This window comes from Elephas maximus, chromosome 4 (genome assembly GCF_024166365.1).
Source record: "Elephas maximus indicus isolate mEleMax1 chromosome 4, mEleMax1 primary haplotype, whole genome shotgun sequence".
In the NCBI taxonomy this organism is placed as follows: domain Eukaryota; kingdom Metazoa; phylum Chordata; class Mammalia; order Proboscidea; family Elephantidae; genus Elephas; species Elephas maximus.
In genome coordinates, this window is record NC_064822.1 from 164,553,288 (window position 1) to 164,580,178 (window position 26,891).

Sequence of the window (26,891 nt, forward strand, 5' to 3'; positions counted from 1 at the left end):
TTTCACCCTCAGGCTCCCCACTTGAAATTCCTATCTCCTTTGACTTCATTGGAAACCCTGCTGGCATAGTGGTTAAGAGCTATGGCTGCTAACCGAAAGGTTGGCAGTTCAAATCTACCAGGCGCTCCTTGGAAACCTTATGGGGCAGTTCTACTTTGTCCTGTAGGGTTGCTATGAGTTGGAATTGACTCAGTGGCAACTAGTTTGGTTTTTTTTTTGGTTTTGACCGCATTGGTATACACAAACATTTCAGCTTGTGCACATAATTTAATTTGCCTACATGCTTTCGTTCAGACAAGTTAAAATTTCATGTGTTCTGTACATTTTGCTTTCTGCATGACCTGACAGTGTGATAAAAATAATGTTCAAAATATCTAAAAAATGCTTTGTTTTGCCTTTTGTCTTTGGCAAAAGAGCACTTCCTAGTTTCACTGGCACGTTGCTACCCAATTCATGAATCTTTTCCAAACCAAATAAATGCTTTAAATTTAAACTCACTTTTGTCAGATTTTTTTTTTTTTAACAAACAAGAGGTCAGAGGTAAAATATCAACAAGCTATATCCCATAGCCTTCCTATAAAGGGAGAGACAGATGACCAGGTTTTGGCAATAATGATTCAGTTTTTCAAATGAGATATGAATATATAATTCCCGGCCAATAGTTTGGGGAAGGTCAACCACGTTGGGGTATGTAGCTAACTCTCCCATGGTAGAAAGCCCAAGGTTTGGGGAGAGCCACTCTGGTATAATAATTCATAAAGGTGTCTTTTTGAGGTAACCAGCTCTGTGCCCTGGATACCCTTCATGCTAAGTATTTTAAGCTGAGGCTAATACTATGTTTTTAAAATTTTTTTAAGATTATTATATTGTACTTTTTTGAGGAATAACTGATGTGTAATCAACTACACATATTTAAAATTACAATTTGATGAGCTGACATGTATATATCCATGAAACCATCATCACAATTAAGACAATTAAACATTTCCTTTATCCCCAAGTCTCCTTATGCCTCTTTGTAGTCTATACCTCCCTCCAATCCATACCCAGGCAACCATGGATCTGCTTTCTGTCACTATGGATTAGCTTGCATTTTCTAGAATTTTACATAATTGGAATTGCTAATGCTGTTTTAAATGTTAGAACCGCCTTCCCTAGTTCTTTGGCTGCTTCTGGTCACCACAGAGGAGTTGTCCTGCTCTGAGGCAGTCTCTGAAGCTTGGCAAGCACCTGCATGCCACACACCCCCACGCCCTGCTCTATATGCCACTTCTCTGCTGTATTTTAGGTAAGCTACTATCGCTTTTCCTGTTTCTGAAGCTTCCAGAGAGCCAGGAAGGCTTACTTGATTCTCTTCCTGCGGTCCTCAGGCTGTGATCTTTCCAGTTTCTCTTCCTCTAGGCAGATGGTGAATGCTACAGCACTGTCCCCTGAGGGGCACTTCTTCAGTTAGGACCTGACCACACATACTGTGTTCCCTGGCAGCCAGGGAAGCAAGAAGGGGTTCAGAACCTTCTCCATCTAGATTTCCCAGATTCTGTCCTCCCCATTTATATGACTGTGTATAACAGTGTGAGTGTATGTATGTTAAGGGGATGGATACATTTTTGCTACAGAAAGTTGCAAGTACATGTTTTAACATATTTATCTTAGACAATCAACTGTTCAAACACTTTTTAAAAATTTCATTTTTACTTCATGAAGTAAAATCAAATACAAAATAGTATTTACTCCAAAATTTCATTATTTCTGCTATCAGTCTTTTTATAACATGACAAAGTTCCCATTTTAAAAAAAGTTACTTCAGTCTCATCTAGAAAATTTCAAACTAGTCCGTATCTGAAATGTGTGTTATTTCATCTTTCATATCTTTAATCTCAGCTTGGACTATTGTTAAATTAGATATTTTCTCATTTAAGAAAGCAATTTCTTTCTCTCTTTGTAGTAAGTCAGTAACCAATCTCCCAATGCGTAGTGTTAAATCGTTTACCAATGGTTCCAAACGGGAAAAGTCCTTTTTTAGATTATACACCTTTGGTTTTAGGTCATTTGCAAAAGTCACTGTCTTCAGAACTTTAGCTCTGTCACTTTCTAAGCTTAAAAGTTTCTCTTTGTGCTTGTTGAAATCACTCTTCAGCTCAGACAGTGTCTTCTTAACGGAGCTAATTCTCTGTGAATTTTCAGATGCTGTCCTTCGAAGCACTGCTGTTCGGTCAATGCTACTTGAAAGAAGATCACCTATGTTTTCTACTGTATTTTTGTTTACTTTTTCTATTTTATTTTCCAGTTCTTGCACAGAATCTGTCAATGATGTTACATCAGTTACTAAACCTGAAATACGTCGTATATCTGTTTTTACTGTTGTGATCTTGAGAGCAACAAATTTTGCCAGAGAAGTTGTATTTTGCTCTACTTTTGTAACTTCCTGAGAAAGTGTTGTCAAGTTATCATTTAATATGCCCTGCTTTTCAGTTATCCTGTTGGACCAAGTTTTCACCTCATGCATTTCCTCCTGCAGATGCTTTAGATGAACAATTATTTGAAAAGACTTCAACTGTTCCATGAGATCTTCAAACTTCTGACACTGTAAGAAAATATACCACAATGATTAAATTAAAATCGACTTAAAAGTTTACCATTTAAATTTCAACCCAAATTTTGTTATGTGTTAATTTTAACTGTAACTTTACTGCTTTTCTGGGAAGCTTATGATAAAGGATAGCTTCCAAATACGACCCTTTAGAAAAATTTAAGTGTATTACTAATAAATAAGAAAAAAACATTAAGGACATTTCATAAAATGTTCTTGGAAATTACATTTTTTCAGTAATTATTTTCGCATCGTCAGTCTTCTGTACAGTGTGACAAAATGAGCTAAATGTGAGACAGTGGTGTATTTTTGTCAGCTGGGAAAGGGAGGAGGAAGTCTCCAGATGAACTTTGATAGATTTGGGGGTGGGGGGTGAAACAAAGCAACATAACTTCTGAAACACAATCTTGTTTATAGTTACGTAACAAGTGCTAGAATGAAGGGACTGATGTCTAAGATTGTAACAAGGTATATGCTTTATTGGCTTATTACTTTTATGAATCATTTTCTTGGGTATCTAACAATCTGTGAAACTTTGGAAATTTTAATTCAGCGAGTTCTAAGTTCCCAGCACGTTGTTAGGTATGCCAAGCATGAAGGACATAAAGATTAAGTATTAACTTGGGTTGTCACCCCAACGTAGTTTAGTAGAGAAGACATATATTTAAAATATTTTCTCCATGTCTGTAAAGTCCTAGGATTCCAAATACAGTTAGTTCTCAACTCTCATGTTTGATGCCATCCTCCCCCACCATGCATTGCAAAGGTAGTACCCAGCTTATAGCGTATTCAAGTATGATGAACCACACTTATGACCATCTGATTTTTTGTATATCTTATTGTTAGTAATACATATGTATGTATTAAAATATATCCGTAACTTTGTCTGCATAGCAATGTTGGGGAAATTGAATTTTGTATTTTGAATAGTTCGAATTTTGTTTCATTTTGTCATCAGTTAATAAAATTAAGAGAGAAAGGGAAAATTAAAGTGCTGATTCTAGTAATAAGATGGATCAAACCCAACCAAACCTGTTGCCATCGAGTTGATTCTGACTCATAGTGACTCCACAGGACAGACTAGAACTGCCCCTATGGGATTTTCAAGGCTGTAAATCTTTATGGAAGCAGACTACCACATCTTTCCCCTGTAGAACCGCTAGGGTGAGTGGTTGCGACCTTTGGCTTAGCAGTTGAGCACTGAACCACTGCATAAACAAGGCTCCTTCAATAAGATAGGTGGGTCTCTTAAACTTAATACGAAGTTGGAAATCAAGGAATTGTTAGGTGAGAATATTTAATGAGAAGATTAACTTAGGCTTGTGGACGGTATGCGCAACTATGAAGAAAAACAAAGAACAAATGTAAAATACTGGAAATATATTGTTGAAAACTATGCCCCAAAATAGATATACTCTGTGTTTCTCTGGAAAAGAGCATCCCATTTATAATGTGTAAGTCAATCATTTGACTTTTGCACATTTAACTTTCACCTCTTTTAAGGAAAAGTATTATGTTTTAAAGTAGTAGATCGCCTATGGTTTTCTACTAATAACCAAGAAGTTTGGTTCAACATTTACTGGGCATCTACTATGTGCTAGTATGATCAAGAACAGTCTCTACCTTCAGGGAGTTTGTGGTTTGGTTTGGGAAAAAGAATGTCAATAAATGGATTATTTAAAATTCAGAAAAGAAAACAAGGAATAAAAAATATACATGCTCTGAAACATTTTTACAAAATAAGATTGTAGTTTAAAGACATCAAACTTTTTCCCAAAATATTATTTATTTCATATATATATATATATATATATATATATATATATATATATATATACCCGTTGCCATCGATTCCGACTCAAAGTGATCCTATATGACACAATAGACCTGCCTTATAGAGTTTCCAAGGAGCGCCTGGTGGGTTCGAACTGCCAACTTTTTGGTTAGCAGCCATTGCACTTAACCACTTCACCACCAGGGTTTCATATATATATAAAAAAAAAAAAATTTGATGGATATGAATTACCTTTCTTAAATTATATTTGTCTGGCTTACTCAGCTAATCTTTCGAGCTTATTTTGGTTAACATAAAATTAGTATTAATACAAATAAAAATTTAATATGCTTAGAATCTCATTTATATGGAACTTTAAAAGGAGCAGCTATATAGTTGCAAAAGCATTACAAAGAACTATTGAAATGGGGCAGTTGGACAGTTAATTCAAAGTAGGAACTCTCTTCTTGCCCCATCATATATGTTTGATTTAAAAATAAATTTTAGGAATTTTGTCAATAGGTTTATGCTACATTAATTAATGGTGGGGTGGGTGGCCTAAGATGTGTTCTTTGGTAGAGAAATTAGCTTGTGAAAATGTTATCATGGGTATGACACAAAGGAATAGCCACAAATAGGAAGGAAATCAAGCAGTGATTGCAAAACCATGCTTTGTTTTTAAGGTGTAAGTTTTGCAATAAAGTGCTGAAAAAAAGGCTTCCTACGGTGAAAGGAATAGATGACTTACTTTAATCTATTTCATTACTAGGCTATTATTTATTAATGTATTTGCTCTGGTACAGTAAATATAGCATAATAATAGCATTACACAATTAAGACACCTAAGAAAAGTTTATTCTTAAAAGGATCAAATTATTATTTTTTTTAAAAAAGCTGCTGGTAAACTTGTTTCACTTGGTAGCTTATAAAAGCAATAATCACGAACTATTGATCTTTACTAAAATATAATCTCAATGAAGTGTAGTGACAGTCTCAAAGTTGTATCAAATTATTTTTAAAAAATTACTTAATGATTGGTTAAACTAATTGCCTAGGATGGACTTAAGAGTTAAAGAAATACAGGAAAGGAAACAAATAACCCGAATAAGAAACGAGAAGGGCCACATCACAACAGACCCAACTGAAATTAAAAGAATCATATCAGATTTTTACGAAAAATTGTATTCTAACAAATTTGCAAACCTAGAAGAAAGGGATGAATTCCTGGAAAAACACTACCTACCTAAACTAACACAATCAGAACTAGAACAACTAAATAGACCCATAACAAAAAAAGAGATTGAAACGGTAATCAAAAAACTCCCAACAAAAAAAAGCCCTGTCCCGGATGGCTTCACTGCAGAGTTCTACCAAACTTTCAGAGAAGAGTTAACACCACTACTACTAAAGGTATTTCAAAGCATAGAAAATGACGGAATACTACCTAACTCATTCTATGAAGCCACCATATCCCTGATACCAAAACCAGGTAAAGACATCACAAAAAAAGAAAATTACAGACCTATACCCCTCATGAACATAGATGCAAAAATCCTCAACAAAATTCTAGCCAATAGAATTCAACAACATATCAAAAAAATAATTCACCACGACCAAGTGGAATTTATACCAGGTTTAATGTTAGAAAAACCATTAATGTAATCCACCATATAAATAAAACAAAAGACAAAAACCACATGATCTTATCAATTGATGTAGAAAAGGCATTTGACAAAGTCCAACATCCATTTATGATAAAAACTCTCACCAAAATAGGAATTGAAGGAAAATTCCTCAACATAATAAAGGGCATCTATACAAAGCCAACAGCCAACATCACTCTAAATGAAGAGAGCCTGAAAGCATTTCCCTTGAGAACGGAAACCAGACAAGGATGCCCTTTATCACCTCTCTTATTCAACATTGTGCTAGAAGTCCTAGCCAGAGCAATTAGGCTAGACAAAGAAATAAAGGGCATCTGGATTGGCAAGGAGGAAGTAAAATTACCTCTATTTGCAGATGACATGATCTTATACACAGAAAACCCTAAGGAATCCTCCAGAAAACTACTGAAACTAATAGAAGAGTTTGGCAGAGTCTCAGGTTATAAGATAAACATACAAAAATCACTTGGATTCCTCTACATCAACAAAAAAAACATCAAAGAGGAAATCACCAAATCAATACCATTCACAGTAGCCCCCAAGAAGATAAAATACTTAAGAATAAATCTTACCAAAGATGTAAAAAACCTATACAAAGAAAACTACAAAGCTCTACTACAAGAAATTAAAAAGGACCTACTTAAGTGGAAAAACATACCTTGCTCATGGATAAAAAAAAAGTAAAAATGTCTATTCTACCAAAAGCCATCTATACATACAATGCACTTCCGATCCAAATTCCAATGTAATTTTTTAAGGTGATAGAGAAACAAATCACCAACTTCATATGGAAGGGAAAGAAGCCTCGGATAAGCAAAGCATTACTGAAAAGAAGAAAGTGGGAGGCCTCACTCTACCTGATTTCAGAACCTATTATACAGCCACAGTAGTCAAAACAGCCTGGTACTGGTACAACAACAGACACATAGACCAGTGGAACAGAATTGAGAACCCAGATATAAATCCATCCACATATGAGCAGCTGATATTTGACAAAGGCCTAGTGTCAGTTAATTGGGGAAAAGATAGTCTTTTTAACAAATGGTGCTGGCATAACTGGATATCCATTTGCAAAAAAATGAAACAGGACCCATACCTCACACCATGCACAAAAACTAACTCCAAGTGGATCAAAGACCTAAACATAAAGACTAAAACGATAAAGATCATGGAAGAAAAAATAGGGACAACCCTAGGAGCCCTAATACAAGGCATAAACAGAATACAAAACATTACCAAAAATGACGAACAGAAACCAGATAACTGGGAGCTCCTAAAAATCAAACACCTATGCTCATCTAAAGACTTCACCAAAAGAGTAAAAAGACCACCTACAGACTGGGAAAGAATTTTCAGCTATGACATCTCCGACCAGCACCTGATCTCTAAAATCTATATGATTCTGTCAAAACTCAACCACAAAAAGACAAACAACCCAATCAAGAAGTGGGTAAAGGATATAAACACACACTTCACTAAAGAAGATATTTAGGCAGCTAACAGATACATGAGAAAATGCTCTCGATCATTAGCCATTAGAGAAATGCAAATTAAAACTACGATGAGATCCCATCTCACTCCAACAAGGCTGGCATTAATCCAAAAAACACAAAATAATAAATGTTGGAGAGGCTGCGGAGAGATTGGAACTCTTATACACTGCTGGTGGGAATGTAAAATGGTACAACCACTTTGGAAATCTATCTGGCGTTATCTTAAACAGTTAGAAATAGAACTACCATACAACCCAGAAATCCCACTCCTCGGAATATACCCTAGAGAGATAAGAGCCTTCACACAAACAGATATATGCACACCCATGTTTATTGCAGCTCTGTTTACAATAGCAAAAAGCTGGAAGCAACCAAGGTGTCCATCAATGGATGAATGGTTAAATAAATTGTGGTATATTCACACAATGGAATACTACGCATCAATAAAGAACAGTGACGAATCTGTGAAACATTTCATAACATGGAGGAACCTGGAAGGCATTATGCTGAGCGAAATTAGAGGCAAAAGGACAAATATTGTATAAGACCACTATTATAAGATCTTGAGAAATAGTATAAACTGAGAAGAATACATACTTTTGTGGTTACGAGGGGGGGAGGGAGGGAGGGTGGGAGAGGGTTTTTTACTGATTAATTAGTAGATAAGAACTGCTTTAGGTGAAGGGCAGGACAATACTCAATACATGGAAGGTCAGCTCAACTGGACTGGACCAAAAGCAAAGAAGTTTCCGGGATAAACTGAATACTTCAAAGGTCAGCGGAGCAAGGGCGGGGGTTTGTGGACTATGGCTTAAGGGGACTTCTAAGTCAATTGGCAAAATAATTCTATTATGAAAACATTCTGCATCCCACTTTGAAATGTGGCGTCTGGGGTCTTAAATGCTAACAAGTGGCCATCTAAGATTCATCAGTTGGTCTCAACCCACCTGGATCAAAGGAGAATGAAGAACACCAAGGTCACATGACACCTAAGAGCCCAAGAGACAGAAAGGGCCACATGAACTAGAGACTTACATCATCCTGAGACCAGAAGAACTAGATGGTGCCCGGCCACAACTGATGACTGCCCTGGCAGGAAACACAACAGAGAACCCCTGAGGGAGCAGGAGATCAGTGGGATGAAGACCCCAAATTCTCACAAAAACACCAGACTTAATGGTCTCACTGAGACTAGAGGAATCCTGGCGGTCATGGTCCCCAAACCTTCTGTTGGTCCAGGACAGGAACCATTCCCGAAGACAACTCAGCAGACATGAAAGGGACTAGACAGTGGGTAGGAGAGAGATGCTGATGAAGAGTGAGCTAATGATATCAGGTGGACACTTGAGACTGTGTTGGCATCTCCTGTCTGGAGGGGGGATGGGAGGATAGAGAGAGTTGGAAGCTGGCAAAATTGTCACAAAAGGCGAGACTGGAAGGGCTGACTCATTAGGGGGAGAGGAAGTGGGAGTACAGAGTAAGAGGTATATAAACTTATATGTGACAGTCTGACTTGATTTGTAAACGTTCACTTGAAGCTCAATAGAAGTTAATAAAAAAAAAAAATTACTTAATGATTGGTTAAACTAATTGCCTAGGATGGACTTAAGAGTTGGAGGGTCTTTTTGTAGCTTGAAAGAATCAATCAGGAATTTGAATATTTGCCTAGTTTCTGTCATGTATGCAAGGTATTAAGCTAGATGCTGTCCTGTAATGTTAAATATTGCCTGAATCTACAAAACAGCAACATTGTTCAACAGAATGATATATAGGTCCAATCTGCCTTCCAAAAATTTACTCAAGAATTTTTGAACTTTACTAAAAGACCTGGGAACTTTATCGATCTTTACAATTTAAATCACTTAGTGTTAGAAGGAATCTGAAAGATTATTTGGTACAATTCCCTCATTTTACAAACTCAAAAACTAAGCCCCAGAATTAAGTGGCAAAACCTAGATTAGAAAAGATCTCTTTCTCCACCACTGCTTTCCCACTTTTCTCCAACATCTGATTCCTTATTATGTTCAAGACCCAAACAATTTTAGGGCACAGTTACACCTTTTGAGGGATTCACAGTCTACTTTAATGGTGAAGTGATAGTGGACATGTTTGGTGAATTACTGCTTTTTTAATTCTCAAGATGGTCCCACTGACAGCAGACTTCTTCTAATTTCCCACCCCCCCCAAGTTGAACAGTATCAGGCAGCATTGTATGGTAGGTCTGTGGCCTCTGGAGTTGGACAGACCTAGCACTGTGACTGCAAGATTCCTAAACCTGCTGGGCCTCCATTTCCTCATTTGTAAAATGGGTCTAATAGCTAGCAAAGCTATTAGATAATACATTTAAAGTGCCTAGCACAATGACTGGGACACAGTAGATATTCAAATACATGGAGCTATTACTATTATTCTTATAAATGAATAAAAACCTTCTAGCAGTGTCAAGGAGCCCTAGTAGTGCAGTGGTTAAGAGCTCGTCTGCTAACCAAAGGTCAGCAGTTGGAATCCACCAGCCATTCCTTGGAAACCCTATGGGATAGTTCTACTCTGTCATATAGGGTCGCAGACATACAATAGGCTCTAAAACATTAGTGTTTTCCTTCTGTGCTGTGTAAGGCTGAGATGGAGCATTTGGTTTGTATTAAATTAATAGTTCCACAGCTGAACTGAAACGGATGCTGAGTGAATTTGCAGAGCTTTTGTCAACTGTGTAAATATGAGGTAAGTCTATGAAGGGAGGCTTTTTGTGTATTTGGTGAATTTTCGGTATCATAAAATAATGATACCGAAAATTCACCAATTACACAAAAAAAACCTAACTTTAATGGAAATCCCAGTGGCGAAGTGGTTAAGAGCTATGGCTGCTAACCAAAAGTTTGGCAGTTCGAATCCACCAGGCATTCCTTGGAAACCCTATGGGGCAGTTCTACTCTGGTTGCTATGAGTCGGAATCAACTCGATGGCAACAGGTTTTATTTTTGGTTTATCATATCAACCTTTGATCAAGATTATAGACTTAAACTGGCCTACAATTGAGATAAAAAAGAATGTCATTTACTTTGTATTTTACAGGTTTAGTTTTCTATAATGGAGTCCCCAGGTGATGCAAACAGTTAAGAGCTTGACCACTAGCTGAAAGACTGGCGGTTTGCACCCACCCAGAGACCCTCACAAGACAGGCCCAGCGATCTGCTCCAAAAGGTCACGGCTTTGAAAACCCTATGGAACAGTTTTACTCTGCACACGTGGGGTCGCCATGTGTCAGGATCAGTTCCGCTGCAACTAACAATGATAACAACAACAAAGTTTCTGTGAAACCATACAGGCTAACAAATCAATATTTTCTTTATAAAATATAAAAGTATACTTAGTCAACAACTTCTAATTATTAGACAAAATTAAGGAAATATTACTCCAACTATATTTAAAAAATTTACACCCCAAATTTAAAAATAATTAGATGTTTTATAAAAGTGAACTAAAGAAATTTTTAAAATTCAGTACTGTTAGAAATTAATTGATATAAAATCTAATAGCAATTACAAAGATAAATGTATCTAAAAATATTGGTAATTTTCCTTAAAAGGACTAACAATATAATTTAGTATTTGATACAAAGAAAAGTTTTTGTAATTTCAAGTATCTGCGTCAAATAATGAAAGAAACAAAGAAAGACCCATTAGACAACATCCAAATCTCTTCAATGACAATTTTTTATAGAAACATCTCTGAATAAAGGTGTGTGCGTATGTATACACATATGTATATATATCTGCTTCAATAGTTTTCTCAAGTAACACTTGTGGAAGGGTAGTATTAATTTCCATACTACAGTAACTGTCACTATAAAGCACAGTGGCCACCTTGTTTCCAGTTGCTTTCAATAAGCATTAATATGCGATATACAAGTCCCTTAAAGAGTTGTGTCAAATTTGGTGACAGGCAAAAAAAGGAAAAGTGATCAGTACCAGAGAAGGGATCATTTCTGCCCTGACAGGATACAGACTGAAACAACAACGTTCCAGCTAACTATATAATCTATTTTATTAGCATCGAAATAAAAACATAAATAAGTACAATTTTGTCAGTGCACACAAATAAGAATTTAGATTCAGAAGTCAAGAAACTTAATGTTCAGATTCCAGAAATTAATGCTTATATTCCTTAAAATAGTACTCTACAGGCTTATTTTTAAGACCCACAGCTATGTAAAATAGGCCCTTCTGGCCCCAAATGCAGAGTTTATTTGGGATTTCTTCAAAAATTCTCAGATTTATAGAGTAAAACTACCTGACTCCATATACATTTGTAACTGATTGCTTTTGAGTTCTTTGCATTGAAACCCACTGAAAGCACATTATAAAACTGGGACTACAGATGTTATCAGCAAGAAGAAACAACTAACAGAACTTCATATGCAGTGGACTCAGTTTTCAATGCCAAGTTTAGATACTCCTGATACATCAGTTTACCAATAAAATTTTTATATTTGTAATTATCATTACTGTAAAAATCTAGTTAGACTTCTCCTTAATCTCAGTATGTCAATGTCTTACTTCCTGTGACTAGATTATATAACTTTGAGGGAATAAAATCAATATGTAAAACAGATTTAGCTGGGTAATTAGTCTGGGGAAATCTTTAAAATAATAACATAATTTAAATTACCATAATTACTATAATTATCATTATGCTGATTTTTTCTTCTTTAAAACAGGCCACAGCCTTATTGGTATATTTTGATTGAAAGTAGAATAACTTATCTAGAGATCATGTGTGTAGCAAATTCAACAGCTTATAACACAGAACCTTAAAAAAAAAATTCCAGGTATACAAAGATATTCCAAAAGTCCATATTTCAAAGCATATACACTTAAAAAGGGCCTTTAATGAGAGCATATACACTTTTATTTTAAACAATTCTTCTAAGTATCTGTAACACAGTTTAGAACCTTCATAAAAAGCAAAACAGTTTGCCAGTTTTCATAGATTTCAAAAAATCCATATGAATTTACAGAAAAGCCACTCAGGCTCTTCCTTGGACATGTTATCTTTTTTTTAGACAGAATTCCTATGAACTTGGTTGACTGAATTGATCAGTCTATAGTAAATCACAAGGGAAAGTGAAGAACTGGCTGAAGCAGGCCAACCACCAACCTACCCTGACCATAAGAGCAGATGTCAGAGACGGTATAAGGAACAGACATAAGATTTGAAAAACAGCAAGCTGGGGTCACTTAGTGAAGTGGTTAACAAGCCTCAATAGCTCCTTGAGACTTCAATATAGCTGGATGCACTATAATAGGTGAAATTCATAATGATGTCAATTAGTTATAAGAAATTAAAAATTACTAAGTATATTGCTTTAGAAAGTATAGAAATATTTCTATTTAAAACGGTTAAAATGAAATAAATTCTAGTGCTTAAAAGATACGCTTTGACTACCTGGATAATCCATTTGTGTGGATATCTCATTTTCCAATGATGCAGAACAGAGTGAGGTATAACACAATAACTCAAGAGCACAGAACTAATCGATTTATGTGTAAAATAATATGGTTCATCAGAATAAATGCAGTGAGCTTAAAAATCACCATCAATTCCTTTATTTTCTAGATTATATTCTTCTAAAGTTCCTTTTTCTCTTGTATTTGAATATGCTATAAAATCATGGACTTTTCCTTTTAGAACATCTAGTTCATTTTGCATCTTTAATATGCTATTATCATACTGAATTCCTTCAAGGGTTTTCTGCATCTCCATAATTTCCGATACTGCTTTCAGCATATCGTCTTCCATATTAAACATCTGCATAGTCAAGTCTTCCATTTTCTTTTCTGTCCCTATTAGATCCTGAGAGACTCTGACAACAGAGCGAATGGCACTTTCAATTGTTGGTAAATGTGTCTTGCATTCTTCAACTTTGGGTTCATAGTTGGAAAGTTTATCAGTCAACTCCTCATCTCTGGCAAAGAGAGCATGCTGTTCCTCTTCTAACTTTTCAACTGCTTTTGTATCAGAGCCAAGCTGCTCCTCCACTCGGAGAAGATCCTCTTCTTCTTGTCTTTTTATTGTTCTAATATTTCTTAGTGTGCTATCTTCCAAATCTTTCAGTCTTTCAGTTAGCAATTTTATTCCTTGTTCAGCAGAGTTAATTTGGACAGTAACTTGAGAATGTATGTGTTTTGCTTCTGATTTGAAAGTGTCTGTGTTAACATTCATTTCTTCTAGGCTCCTCTTCAAGAAATCTGTAACATTCTGGAATTTCTCATTAAGGCTTTGTATCTTTTGAGTGAGCACCTCTTCACTATCTTGAACGTCATGTATGATGCTTTGGAGGCTGGACACTTCCTGCTCAAACTGGGTCACCAAAGACATGGATGATGTAGCTTCCTGCAGGATACTTTCAGTAGACTCAAGCTGCATTTGTAACACAAAACAATTCCCAAGGCTACTTAATAATTGTCATATTAAAGAAACACACCAACAATCAGGAGTACAACATGTTCCAAATTCAAATTTTCAAGATGCCTAAAATTTCCTAGTATATCAGAATCATACTGACAAAAACATTACTTTTATAGTTGTTTTAACATATTTTAAACAAAATGAATAGGTTAGCCCTGTTGAGAAAACATACACCTAAATTTATAATCCCAGATACCTACATATTTTCATGCACTCATATTCAAGAGATAATGTTAAAGAAGCCTGCAGTGTATAACATTTCCCTCTTTTTTACTCCAACTAAAAGTAATTTAGGTATCATTTTTAATGTTATCTGGCTTTTTAGAAACTAATTTGTTATGAAATTTGCTACATTTCCTAAATTCTATGATTCTGGAAGAGTGTTTTGATTGGAAACAAAGGTACCAGAGAAGGTACCAGAAATCAGATCTTACAGCAAAGGCAAAAACAATTTTAAAAATGGTTTAGTGTGACAACTCTCATCAAATGATAAAGTGTTCTAAGGATCTGTAAATTATCCTAAGCTCCTGGCATCTCTTATCATATATCTGGAAACTAGGAGGGCCAGGTTATGGACCACTTTTGGTCTATACCTGCACACAGGTACATCTTTAGAGACTATGGGGAGGCCTAGAAATGATCATTAATTTATCAAAAGTTTGCAGTACTGTGCTGAGGTGAACAAGTGATAAGTAATAGTGAACAAGTAATAGTGAACAAGACATAGCTGTGCCTTTAAGAGTCTTAGTTTAATTGGGCAGAAAGACAAGTCTATATGCACTATGACAGGGGAAAAGCTACGAAAACACTTAGGTGGGGCACCCAACCCAGACTTCAATGATCAAAGAAAGTATTCTAGACGCAGTATCATATAATATTTGTTTCCAGTAACTTCTCTGCATCATCCTATACTTTATTACCAGATTAAGCTTTCAAAAACTGCTATACACATAGTACAACTATACCACTGTTAAAAAGCCTGTGGTGTTTCCTAACACTTCTGGGATAAAATACCAAATTCCATGGCCTCTTCATATGCTATTTACTTTCTCATCTCAGCTTAGCTAAGTTCTGTTCTTACTTCAAGGTCTAGACTAAATCTCAGCTCCTCAGCATAGCATTCTTCCATAGCCCTAGCCCTAACAGCCTGAACTCCTGTAGCACCTAATGTATTATGTTTTGCCACATATTTGGCGCTTAGCAGATATAATCCAATAATTTTCGAGTGTTCACTCTTTGCCAGACCTTGTACTCGATGGTGGATATAAAAAGATAAATACAGTAAAGCATGGTTCCTGACTTCACAATTTGACAGGCGAAATAGGAGACAGAGTGTTTTGTATATTTTATATCATATATTAAGATTTCTTGAGTGCCTTTTGTTAGCTAGTTATCTCATTAGGTACTGGGGATTTAGCACTGAAAGACATGGTGTTTGCTGTAACGAGCAGTAGGAGAGAGAAACCAATTAACAACAACAACAAAATCACAATAGATGGTGACTAGTGTAACAGAATTAGCACAGGGAGCAGTGGATGCTTAGAGAAGGGATACAAAGTGGGGAAGGCAATGAGGAAAGGCTTAGACGTGACTCCAAAATCTGACTGTTTTAACAGACTGATGAGTTCACCAGGTGAGGAAGATGGGAAAATTTCTCAATTCTTTAGAAGAGATCATGTCTTAGGCCCCTTCCTTTTTTTTTTTTTTAATATCCTTCCATTTATTTTATAGTGAGGGACATATACAGCTGGTAGTATATTAGATGGTACATGGTCATGCCATTAAAAAAAAAAAAAAAACCAAACCCACTGCCGTCGAGTAGCATCAAACCCCAGTGAAAAAAAAGTCACCTTTTAAATTCACACTCAGTCCTTTGAATTAATGTTAAGGCAAAAAAGTCCCACTTGGGTGTGCTACTCTGTCTCTCACACTTCCCTACCACTTGCTCATCTTCCTTTTTAACCAAGAGAGACCAGGCTGCAGGTCAGAAGTCTGGCAGGCAAAGACAGCTGACCAGAACTTAGTAATGTATTTTCATTGGGAACATTTTTTTATGGTTACTTTTTTTTTTTGAATGTGCTTCTTAGTTTAATCAGATGCTTGAGAACAAATGGGCAGCTCCTGTCTGGGGGCAGGATGAGAAGGCAGGAAAGGACGGGAGCTGGTCAAATGGACACAGGGAAACGGGGTAGAAAAGGGGAATATGCTGTCACATTGTGGGGATTGCAACCAATGGCACAAACAGTATGTGTATAAATTTTTGTACGAGAAATTAACTTGAGCTGTAAACTTTCACCCAAAGCACACAAAAAGGAAAAAAAAAAAAAAGAAGATATCTTACTGTTGAATTTTCTGATGGCAAATTAGTCATGGCAACAATTTAATTGGAGCCCTGGTGGTGCACTGGTTAAGTGCTCAGCTGCTAACTGAAAGGTTGGTGATTCAAACCCACCAGCTGCTCAGCTGGAGAAAGATGTGGCAATCTGCTTCTGTAAAGATTACACCACGTGAAACTGTGCCAACCTCACAATCATTGTTATGCTTGAGCCCACTGTTGCAGCCACTGTGTAAAACCATCTTGTTGAGGGTTTTTATGGTTACTTTTATTTTGCAGCAAGTGATACTGATTTCCCATTCTGATGGTGATACCAAATGTCCTTGATACCAAACTGACTTGAGGAAAACGAATGAGTACATTTAAAGGAACATATTAAGGCCTTAAAAGTACAGGTGGTGAGCAAGTTGTGCACAAGGTGTGAAGGCGGAACTCACAGGACTGAATTCTGGACTTTTTCCCTTTAGCCTGCCCCTGTGCTGGAGAGGAATAAGATGTGTTCACGGCCCTAATTTCTTCCCCAGTGTCTGTCACAATGTGATACAGGTCAGACAGAGAACTGCCAAAGACATTTAAAAAATTGGGATGAAATATCTTTTTCTCACAGTTTTTGTCTTTCTTGGACTTCGTGTCCCCCTTATGCCTTTTTGGGGTCCCCATGTCTCAGGGTATAAAGAACACCTTTGTTGATGTTTAAGAAGAATGTCCACAAGCCTTCTGGGCCCACCACAATTAAGACCGAAAACAGTTCAAGGTGAAAGCTGGGAACAGTGTGTAACAGTTGTAATATAATATGACTACTCTGAATTAAAAATGATTAATGTGAACATCTAGTCCTAATACAAGTTCCTTTAAAAATCAATTTTGAGAAACAGCTGTACATTGGTAATAACGTTAGGTTTAGTTGCTCTATTAGCAGTATTTTGAAGAGTATGCTTATCTTCACCTCAGGTAGTTTTCTCTTTAGGCTGTTCCTCGTAACATCACTGTAACCTGGAGGCAGTACACTCTAAATACAAAACCATCTTTTCAGGGTCAATAAAGGTCTCAAGATTTAATCTGCAAATATTATGACTAGTATACACAATAACTAGCACTTATGCTGGGTTGCCAATATATTCTAATAGATTTTATTTTTTTAAAAAAGAGCTAATATCTAAAATTTATTAGCGCTTGAAAGTTTTCAAAGTGTTTGCACATACACTCTATCTCATCTGATCCTTACAAAAATCTTGTTTTTCTTATTTATGGAGCCCTCGTGGTGCAGTGGTTAAGTGCTCACCTGCTAACAGAAAGGTCAGCGGTTTGAACACACCAGCCAATTCACAGGAGAAAGATGTAGCAGTCTGCTTCAGTAAAGATTTACAGCCTTGGAAAGCCTGTGGGGCAGTTCTACTCTGTCCTATTGGGTCACTATGCATCGGAATCGACTCGATGGCAATGTGTATTGTCATTTAATAAATGATGAAATGGAGGCCAAGAGAAGTGATTTGGAGTGATTTGTCCAAGGTCATTCAGTTATCATGAGAGCCCATGTCTAGTCGCCTCCCGAGCCCCACTGGTTTTAGGTCTAGCTTTGATGAAAAAGGCAGCTATTGTTAAACTACTCCCAGGTAAGACTGGGAGAGAAAGAGTTATGCAAAGACTGACTATTTTTTGAATCCTACGATGACTGACACAGTGATTGACACAGTGGCTACAACAACGGGCATGAGCATAGCAAGAATTGTGAGGATGGCGCAGGATCGGCAGTGTTTCGTTTTATTGTGCACAGCGTCACTATGAGTCGGAATCGACTCAATGGCACCTAACAAAAACAACAGCAACAACGATAATATTTAAAAAATCTGCTTCCAAAAGCACTGTAATTTTCACCAAATTTTTCTGTTTAAAAAAGAAATCTAATTTTGTTCAAAATTTGCTTTCAATTGCTTTTAATCAAGTATACTGAAGTTTTCAGCTCCTGGAACTTTTTCTACCAGTTATGTTCTCTCTCATTAGAGTAACGCAAACAACTACAACCAGATTTCGACTTGAGCCCTAGGTCAGAATATCAACTCCTTGAAGCACCTTCCCAGAGATCCCCAAGTTTATCATCCACGGAATCTCCTGGCATTTGCTGAAAGATGCACATCATTCATGGCTTTTCTCTTCTGGGAGATTAGAACTCATTCTGCGCATGGGCTCTGTCTGCAGTCCTCTGTACCATATCTATTTTTACAACATCCTAGCCCACTTGGTGCCAAGCACAAGTCTTTGTCTACTTTTGGACATAAGTAAAGGTTTAGTGAAAGAATGAATGAACAAACCATGTTTCCCAATGATAGCTTACTCCATGGTAGCCAGACAATACCTTATTGATTGATGCTGACCCTCTCCTGAGAGGTATGGGAGTTATAGAAATTTTTATCTGTCTCCCATTTCTAAGAATCACAGTAATAAAGCATTTGGTGGAAATTAGCATTTGAAGCTTTAAGAAATGCAATATAAATATGGATGTTATTTTAATTTTTAGTAGAACTATTATTTGGCTTTAGAATCAATACTTACATTAGTTGTTCTTATTGAATATGCATATAAATATATGCTTGCAAAATGGAAAATAAAGAAAAACGTTGATGGATCTTTTCCCAGTAAATGCTATTTATATTCTAATTTTATATCTAATGATTAAGCCTATCTTCAATTCCCTAGACACTTGATAGGCACTCTGGTGGCATAGTGGTTAAGTGCTTGGCTGTTAACTGAAAGGTAGGCGGTTTGAGCCCACCAGCTGTTCCGAGGGAGAAAGATGATCCATAAAGATTATAGCTTTGGAAACCCTATGGGGCAGTTCTACTCTGTCCTATAGGGTCGTTATGAGTTGGAATTGACTTGACAGCAATGGATCTGGTTTGGGTTTTTTAGACACCTGATATTTAAATAGAAAATTAAGATCAAGTCTATACGAGCATATTGGCCTTTTTCAACAATAACATTTGTTACATAAGAAACTCCTTGTTCTTTCAAAATACAATCAGAGTCTAAATGGAAGGAAGAATGTCAGGAGGTAGTAAGACCAGTGACAGTTAAAATAATAATGGTCTAAAAGGCAGGATCAAAGAAGTTCTGAACTGGAGGTGATAGTGGGGAAGGTGGTAGTGCAGAAGAAAAACAGGTATATCTCCCCAAATAATTCAATTAATAATTACCTTTTCTGAAATTAAACTGATTTTACTTTGAAGTCCTTGGAACTTGTTGGTTTCTATTTTCAGTAGCTGGTATTGGTTTTCCACCTTTGCAAACTTTTCCGACTGCTGAAATACAAACCTGGAAAATAAAACAAACAAAAAAACTCTAAAATGCCTAATTCATATCCATTTAAATTTGAATCTTAAAGGTGTATTATACCAATATCTGGTAAGAATAACATAAATTCTAGTATTGGTAGCTGCAGCTTTTATCAGTTTATTTTAACAAACATTTACAGAGCCTACTATGTGGTAGGAGTTCCTGGGTGGTGCAAATGGTTAAACCGCTTGGCTGCTAACAGAAAGGTTGGCAGTTTGAGTCCACCCAGAAGCACCTTGGAAGAAAGGCCCGGTGATCTACTTAGCAAAAATTAGCCATTGAAAATTCTATGGAGTACAGTTCTACTATAACACACATGGAGTCACCATGAGTTGCAATTGACTTGATGGTAACCAGCAGCTAACTACATGGCAGTATTGGTTTAATTGTATTACTCAGGCAAGGATGAGTAAAACACCACCCCTGGTTACAGTTCACAGCCCAGTGAGTAAGATGGTGAGAAATCTTCAACAACAGATGTCTTCACAAGAAATACTGCAGACGAAGAAATAATAAACTATTCAGAATGAGATCTTTGATGTCTACTAATATTTTTCTCAAGGCTATATTTAAGCAATATCTAGAAAGGAAGCCTTTATCTCTAAAAAAAAGTTTTTACACTAAAATGTAGAAGTAACAGAAAACTAATGAAAAGCAGTGGAGTAGAAAGGAGGTGCTGATGACTAAACGTTGCAAAATGAACAGAAGAGTCAACATTATGAAAACAGAAGACAGCCATTGTCAAAATGACAATAAAACACATATGCATATAAAAGCTATAATCTGTACCTCATTATACTCAATAATAAAACTCATATAATGTACATTAGAAGTATTACACATGGACCTTGGCAGATGGGATACACAGGAATCAAATCAACTACCTCTGTGGAAAGAAACAATGGAAAAGCTCAATATTCAATATCATCAGTCAGAACAAGGCCAGGAGCTGACTGCGGGAACAGACCATCAATTATTCATATGAAAATTCAAGTTGAAACTGAAGAAAATTAGAACAAGTCCAGGAAAGCTGAAGTACGACCCTGAATACATCCCACCTGAATTTAGAGGCCATCTCAAGAATAGTTTTGATGTGCTGAATACTAATGACCAAAGACCAGACGAGTTGTGGGGTGACATCGAAGACATCATACATGAAGAAAGCAGAGGTCATTAAAAAGAAAGACCAAAATGGATGTCAGAGGAGATTCTGAAACTTGCTCTTGAACATAAAAAAAAAAAAAACAACATAGTGCAGCTAAAGCAAAAGGAAGAAATGATGAAGTAAAAGAAATGAAGATTTCAAAGCGTGGCTTGAGAAGACAAAATAAAGTATTATAATAACATGTGCAAACACCTGCGGATAGAAAACCAAAAGGGAAGAACACACTTGGAATTTCTCAAGCTGAAGGAAATGAAGAAAAAATTCAAGCCTCGAGTTGCATTATTGAAGGATTCTTTGGCGAAAATACTAAAGGATGCAGGAAGCATCAAAAGAAGATGGAAGGAATACACAAATCACTATACCAAAAATAACTGGTCAACATTCAACCATTTCAGGAGGTAGCATACAATCAGGAACCGATGATACTTAAGAAATCCAAGCTGCACTGAAGGCATTGGTGAAAAACAAGGCTCCAGGGATTGACAGGATACCAGCTGAGGTGTTTCAACAAACGGATGCAGTGCTGGAAGTGCTCACTTACCTATACCAAGAAATTTGGAAGACCTGGCCAACCGACTGGAAGAGATCCATATTTATGCTTACCCCCAAGAATGGTGATCCAACAGAATGCGGATATTATTGAACAATATCATTAATATCGCATGCAAGCAACATTTTGCTGAAGATCATTCAAAAGCTGCTGCAGCAGTATATTGACAGAGAACTGCCAGAAATTCAAGCTGGATTCAGAAGAGGACATGAAACCAGGGATATCATTGCTGATGTCAGATGGATCCTGGCTGAAAGCAGAGAATACCGGAAAGATGTTTACCTGTGTTTTACTGACTATGCAAAGGCATTTGACTGTGTGGATCACAGCAGATTATGGATAACATTGCAAAGAATGAGAATTCCAGAACACTTAATTGTGCTCATGAGGAATCCATACATAGATCAAGAGGCAGTCATCCAAACAGAACAAAGTGATACTGTGTGGTTAAAGTCAGCAAAGGTGTGCGTCATGGTTGTTTCCTTTCCCCGTACACCTATTTAATCTGTATGCTGAGCTTTTTAATCTAAGAACCTGGACTCTATGAAGAATGGGGCATCAGAATTGGAGGAAGATGCATTAACAACCTGCATTGTGCAGATGCATAAACTTGCTTGCTGTAAGTGAAGTGGACTTGAAGCACTCACTGATGATCAAAGACCACAGCCTTCAATATGGATTACACCTCAACATATAGATAACAAAAATCCTCACAACTGGACCAATAAGCAATATCATGATAAATGGAGAAAAGACTGAAGTTGTCAAGGATTTCATTTTACTTGGATCCACAATCAACACCCATGAAAGCAGCAGTCAAGAAATCAAAAGATGCATTACATTTGGCAAATCTGCTGCAAGACCTCATTAAGTGTTGAAAAGCAAAAATGTCACCTTGAAGACTAAGGTGCACCTGACCCAAGCTATGGTGTTTTTAATCACCTTATATGCATGCAAAAGCTAGACCATGAATAAGGAAGACCGAAGAAGAGTTGACGCCTTTGAACTGTGGTGTTGGCGAAGAATATTGAATATGCCATGGACTTTCAAAAGAATGAACAAATTTGTCTTGGAAGAAGTACAGGAATGCTCCTTAGGAGCAACGATGGCGAGACTTCATCTCACATGCTTTGGACATGTTGTCAGGAGGCATCAGTCACTGAAGGACATCATGCTTGGTAAAGCAGAGGGTCAGCAAAAAAGGGGAAGGCCCTCAAGGAGATTGACACAGTGGCTGCAACAATGGGCTCAAGCATAATAACGATTGTGAGAATGGAACAGGACCCAGCAGTGTTTCATTCTGTGTACATAGGGTCACTATGAGTTGGAACCAACTTGGTGGCAGCTGAGACCAACCAAAAAGAAAAAAAAAAAAATGGTGAGATATTAGGTTAGCCAACTTTTTGTGGTACACATGATTTGTAGAGAAAGTTATATTGGATGATAGAGAAAAAAAAACCCAAGTTATCTGATTGTTTAAAGGCGTGTTGACTTCTTGCATGTGATTATCACAAATGCTATGCGAAACTTCTATAAAGGCAATTTTATAATCTGTTGACATTTACAGCAGAAACTTCACAATAAAACTTCCAGTTGGTTAAATTTCTATGTAATAACCTTATATGTAAAAGGTTTTATTTGGGTCTCGCTTAGTAACTTCACAATTATTTAACATTTTGAGACAATTCCTTCAATCCTCTTATCTGAATACGTTTCTTAAGAGTTGAGAAATAAAATATACAAACTAATACTCAAGCAATACAGTTTTGGGTGTTACCTTCAACGTTTTATTATTAAGCTGACATAGGATAATATAAAACCCAAATCAATTGCTAGCAAGTGGATTCTGACACATAGCAACCCTGTAGAACAGAGAATTGCCCCCGCAGGGTTTCCAAGGGTGTAATCTTTACAAGAGCAGACTGCCATAGCTACCTTTCTCCCGCAGAGCAGCTGGTGAATTCTAACTGCTGACCATTGAACAACCATGGTTCCTCGTAGGATAATACATTAGAACTTTATTTAGCAGAGAGATGTTAAAGTATCACACTTTTAAGTCCGTTACTCACTATGTGTTTACTTTCCAAACAAGGATTCAAAGACTAAAGGTCTGTTATGGATTAAGTTTCTTCCCTCCCAAAATATGTATTGAAATCCTAACCTCTGTACCTGTTATCCCATTTGGAAACAGTTTCGTATTATGAAGTTAATGAGGCCACAGCAGTATAGGACGGATCCTAAATATAATCACTTCTGAGTTATATGAAGAGCAGAATACACAGGGACACAGACAGAGGGTTAAAGGCAGGTGATGGAGACAGACAAGGATTGTGCTTGCAAGCTGAAATACACAAGAGAGGGCCTCCCACTACAGCCATGTCCTGAATTCCCACTTCCAGCCTTCTAAACTATGAGAAAATAAATTTCTGTTCTTTAAAGCTACCTACCTGTGATACTTCTGTTACAGCAGCATTTAGTTAACTAAGACAAGGTCTGAAAACAATTATACAATGTCATGCCTTGAAATCCTTCTTGGGCCATGAATTGGTTCAGATTTTTCCCAACTTAATTAGACAAAGGATGGATAAGCTGCATTTAAGAGTACACGGGCAAACATTATTATTCACTGTTGTATCGTAACCAGAACAATGTCAGTACAGTAAGCTTTCAATAAAGACTTGATGGGCCAACTTTTAGATGCAGAAGTATGTCTTGAAGTGGTAAAGCTTTTACATGCTTTAAGAGATGCCAACATGTCTTTTATTTGGGAAATGCTTGCAAATGTTTTACCAGGATAAAATGTTATTCCTGAATTTATCGTGGATAAATCATTTACGATAAAAAATGACTAAAGTATATATACTTCAACTCTTGTGGTAAAGATTTCACTAGGACAATTAACAAAGCCAACTATTTTCATAAACAATCATAGAATATGCCACAGAAATAATTTGATTCACCATTGTTTTATTATTTTGCAATGACACAGTTCAAATAAAATCTCCCTAAAAAAAAAAAAAAATTTTTTTTTCTTTTTATTGAATGGAACATGTTTGTTTTTATTGCAGACACTAACAGTAAATTCCTGAGCTTTAGCATCGGTCTTCCGACACTTTTTTCCCCTTAAAATTTAGTTTCCTATTGGAGCTTTTTTCCAGGACAATAACTAAATACTGAAAAGCTGATCATTTTATTATCTCATGTGAATATGAAACTTTGGCTAATTAATGAGAATTAAACTAATATATTTCATAACTAAAACCAGTTGTATTATGTTCCCAAGTGAAGCAATGTATCTTTTATTTTGCTAAATTCTATTACTGAATAACTTCCCCAACAAGGGTTTTTTATTTTCTAAAAAGGACATGCATTTTTAGGCATAAGAGCAGTTTACCTAAAACAGTAAATTCAGTACATTTATTCTTTCCAGATAAAAAATATCACCTAAACAAAAAAACCACATTAGTAAAATGAAACATTAAATCTTTTTTGGAAAAGAACATCTAATAATCAACTTTTCACTTTATTGTAATAGATCTTCTACTAACTTGGGTGAAAAATAAACAACTCTCAGATAAGTTATCAGTGAAGTACAATTAGAAATATACTAGCATCACAAATGTTCTAGGCTAGAGGATGTCCGGGGACCCTTCTTTACTGCTCTGAGATTTTTAATAAATAACAAACAAAAATAAACAAAACCAGGTGCCATCATGTTTGTTCTGACTCATGGGGACCCCACGTGTTGCAGAGTATAACTGTTCTCCGTAGAGTTTTTTCTATGGTTGTGACGTTTCTCGAAACCAGGTCTTTCTTCCCAGTGCCTCTGGATGGGTTAGAAGCACCACCCTTTTGGTTAGTTCATAAGCTCTTAATCGGATGCACCACGCAGGGACTCCAGGATTGTTAAAAAACGATCTTCTAAATATTTTAACATTGTGGTGAAAAATAGAGGGATTTTCTAATTTAAAGTGTCAGTATTGTTACTAAAATGAAATAGGTTTTTTTCCCCTCTTTTTAAAGAAAATGACTGGAGAAAATAAAATCAGGAAGGTGGTTTTAAGGTTATTTCTACATTCGTTTTCCCTATGGCATCAATACGTCACTATTTATTTGGTTTAAAAACTATAAATGCTTAGTTTCAAGTGAACACAACTACTGTACTTTTGTACCTTTACAGTAATTAGAGTTCAATCTGTAACTTAGGAAAAGACTCTAAGCTCATAATACATAGTCTTCAAAAAATGGGAAATCCTCCAAACTTTGACATTATCTTCAACGTCTGTTGCTTTGAAACCACAATGAGTTCTTTTTAAAGTTGCAAACTTTTCCATTAGACATTTACGGTGGGGAGAGGGAGGAAGAGGGGACTGTCCTGGACAAATGCAATGGGATAGGAAGTAACGGTTTAGAAAAACGCAAAAGCTTCCGACGTGTAGTAGACGTTTTAATTTATAAAGTTTGGAATCATCTGCCATCTCTTAAGAAATGGCTGAAATGTTCCTAAACCTTAGCCTCAACTCCAATTAAGCGGTAGAGAACATGCTACCAGTACAAAGGAAAATTACAAAAAAGGAGGAAAAGAAACTAGAGACAGAGGAACAATCTGGAGGTTGAAGGTTAGCGGGGCGCTGAGCCGGCTGGGGCCGGGGCAAGGACGTGATCCCAAAGAGCGGAGCGACCACAGGAGGCAGGACGCAGGACGCGGGCAGCTGCGCGGCCGGCTCCCCCATGTCTCGCGTCCACTTACCAGGCGAGGCCCAGGCATGTCCCCAGCGACAGCAGGCTCAGGCCCGTCCGGGGGTCCGCCCAGCCCCTGCCTCCACTGCCCCGGGCCTCGGGGCTCTTCCCGCCCTCGCTCCGCTTCCCGGGCTCCGCGGGCGCTGCCTTGGGCGCTGACTTCTTCCGGCTCTTCACCTCGGACATGTTTGGAGGCCGTGAGGAGTACAAGCCCGAGGTGGGGCCGCTTCTTCACCCCGGGGGAATGGACGTGGCCGCTTCGGCCTCCTCCCGAAGCGGGGGCGGAGACGGCGCCCCCTCCCAGACGTGGCACCGCCCACGAGCCAGCCCCTCTCGCTTTCTGGGATGCACTTGCCGCTTCACAGCATCTCCCAGCAGCCGGTCTTCGGGTGGGGCGTCCAGCGACCCCCCACTTCCGCCTTCCGTCTTGTAACTGCCCCAAAAGTGAGGAAATCGAAGCTCCCGGGCGGGTGTAAGCCTCCGAGATCCGAGGGGGCGCGGCCAGGTCGCGCGCGCGCCACTTAGAGCGCGCCGCCGCCGCCTCAGCCTTCCCTTCTGGGAGCCCCGCGCGCCCGTGTGGCTTAGCCACGCCCCCCAAGCGGGGGGCGGGCTCTTCTCTGCGGGAGCGCGCGCGGCGGCGTCCTCCCCAAGGGGCTCCGGGGGTGTTTATTTGCGTGCGCGGGCGCGCGCTGTCCTGACTGGGCGGGCTCTTCTCTGCGGGAGCGCGCGCGGCGGCGTCCTCCCCAAGGGGCTCCGGGGGTGTTTATTTGCGTGCGCGGGCG

At 37.6% G+C, this 26,891-nt stretch overlaps 1 protein-coding gene across 2 annotated transcripts; it reads right to left on the minus strand.

Annotated features, from left to right (window-relative positions):
* Nucleotides 1-1,736: 1,736 nt before the first annotated feature.
* Nucleotides 1,737-26,707, minus strand: IKBIP (IKBKB interacting protein). 2 transcript variants are annotated; one of them, XM_049884135.1, is made up of 3 exons: nt 26,120-26,707; nt 19,516-19,633; nt 1,737-2,584 (listed from the first exon to the last, which is right to left on the minus strand). In XM_049884135.1, exons 1-3 carry the CDS (start codon nt 26,293-26,295, stop codon nt 1,829-1,831), a joined length of 1,050 nt encoding a protein of 349 aa, XP_049740092.1. In that variant the 5' UTR covers nt 26,296-26,707; the 3' UTR covers nt 1,737-1,828. The 2 variants fall into 2 exon arrangements, with proteins under 2 accessions (XP_049740092.1, XP_049740091.1); XM_049884134.1 differs by lacking the exon at nt 1,737-2,584 and adding an exon at nt 11,234-13,941 and having other exon boundaries at nt 26,120-26,695.
* Nucleotides 26,708-26,891: the final 184 nt, after the last annotated feature.

Coding starts and splice junctions, on each gene's coding strand:
- IKBIP (XM_049884134.1), bottom strand. CDS start 26,295: ATGTCCGAGGTGAAGAGCCGGAAGAAGTCAGCGCCCAAGGCAGCGCCC. Junction 19,634..26,119: donor ACATGCCTGGGCCTCGCCTG/GTAAGTGGACGC, acceptor TTTATTTTCCAG/GTTTGTATTTCAGCAGTCGG. Junction 13,942..19,515: donor TCAGTTTAATTTCAGAAAAG/GTAATTATTAAT, acceptor TTACAAATGCAG/CTTGAGTCTACTGAAAGTAT.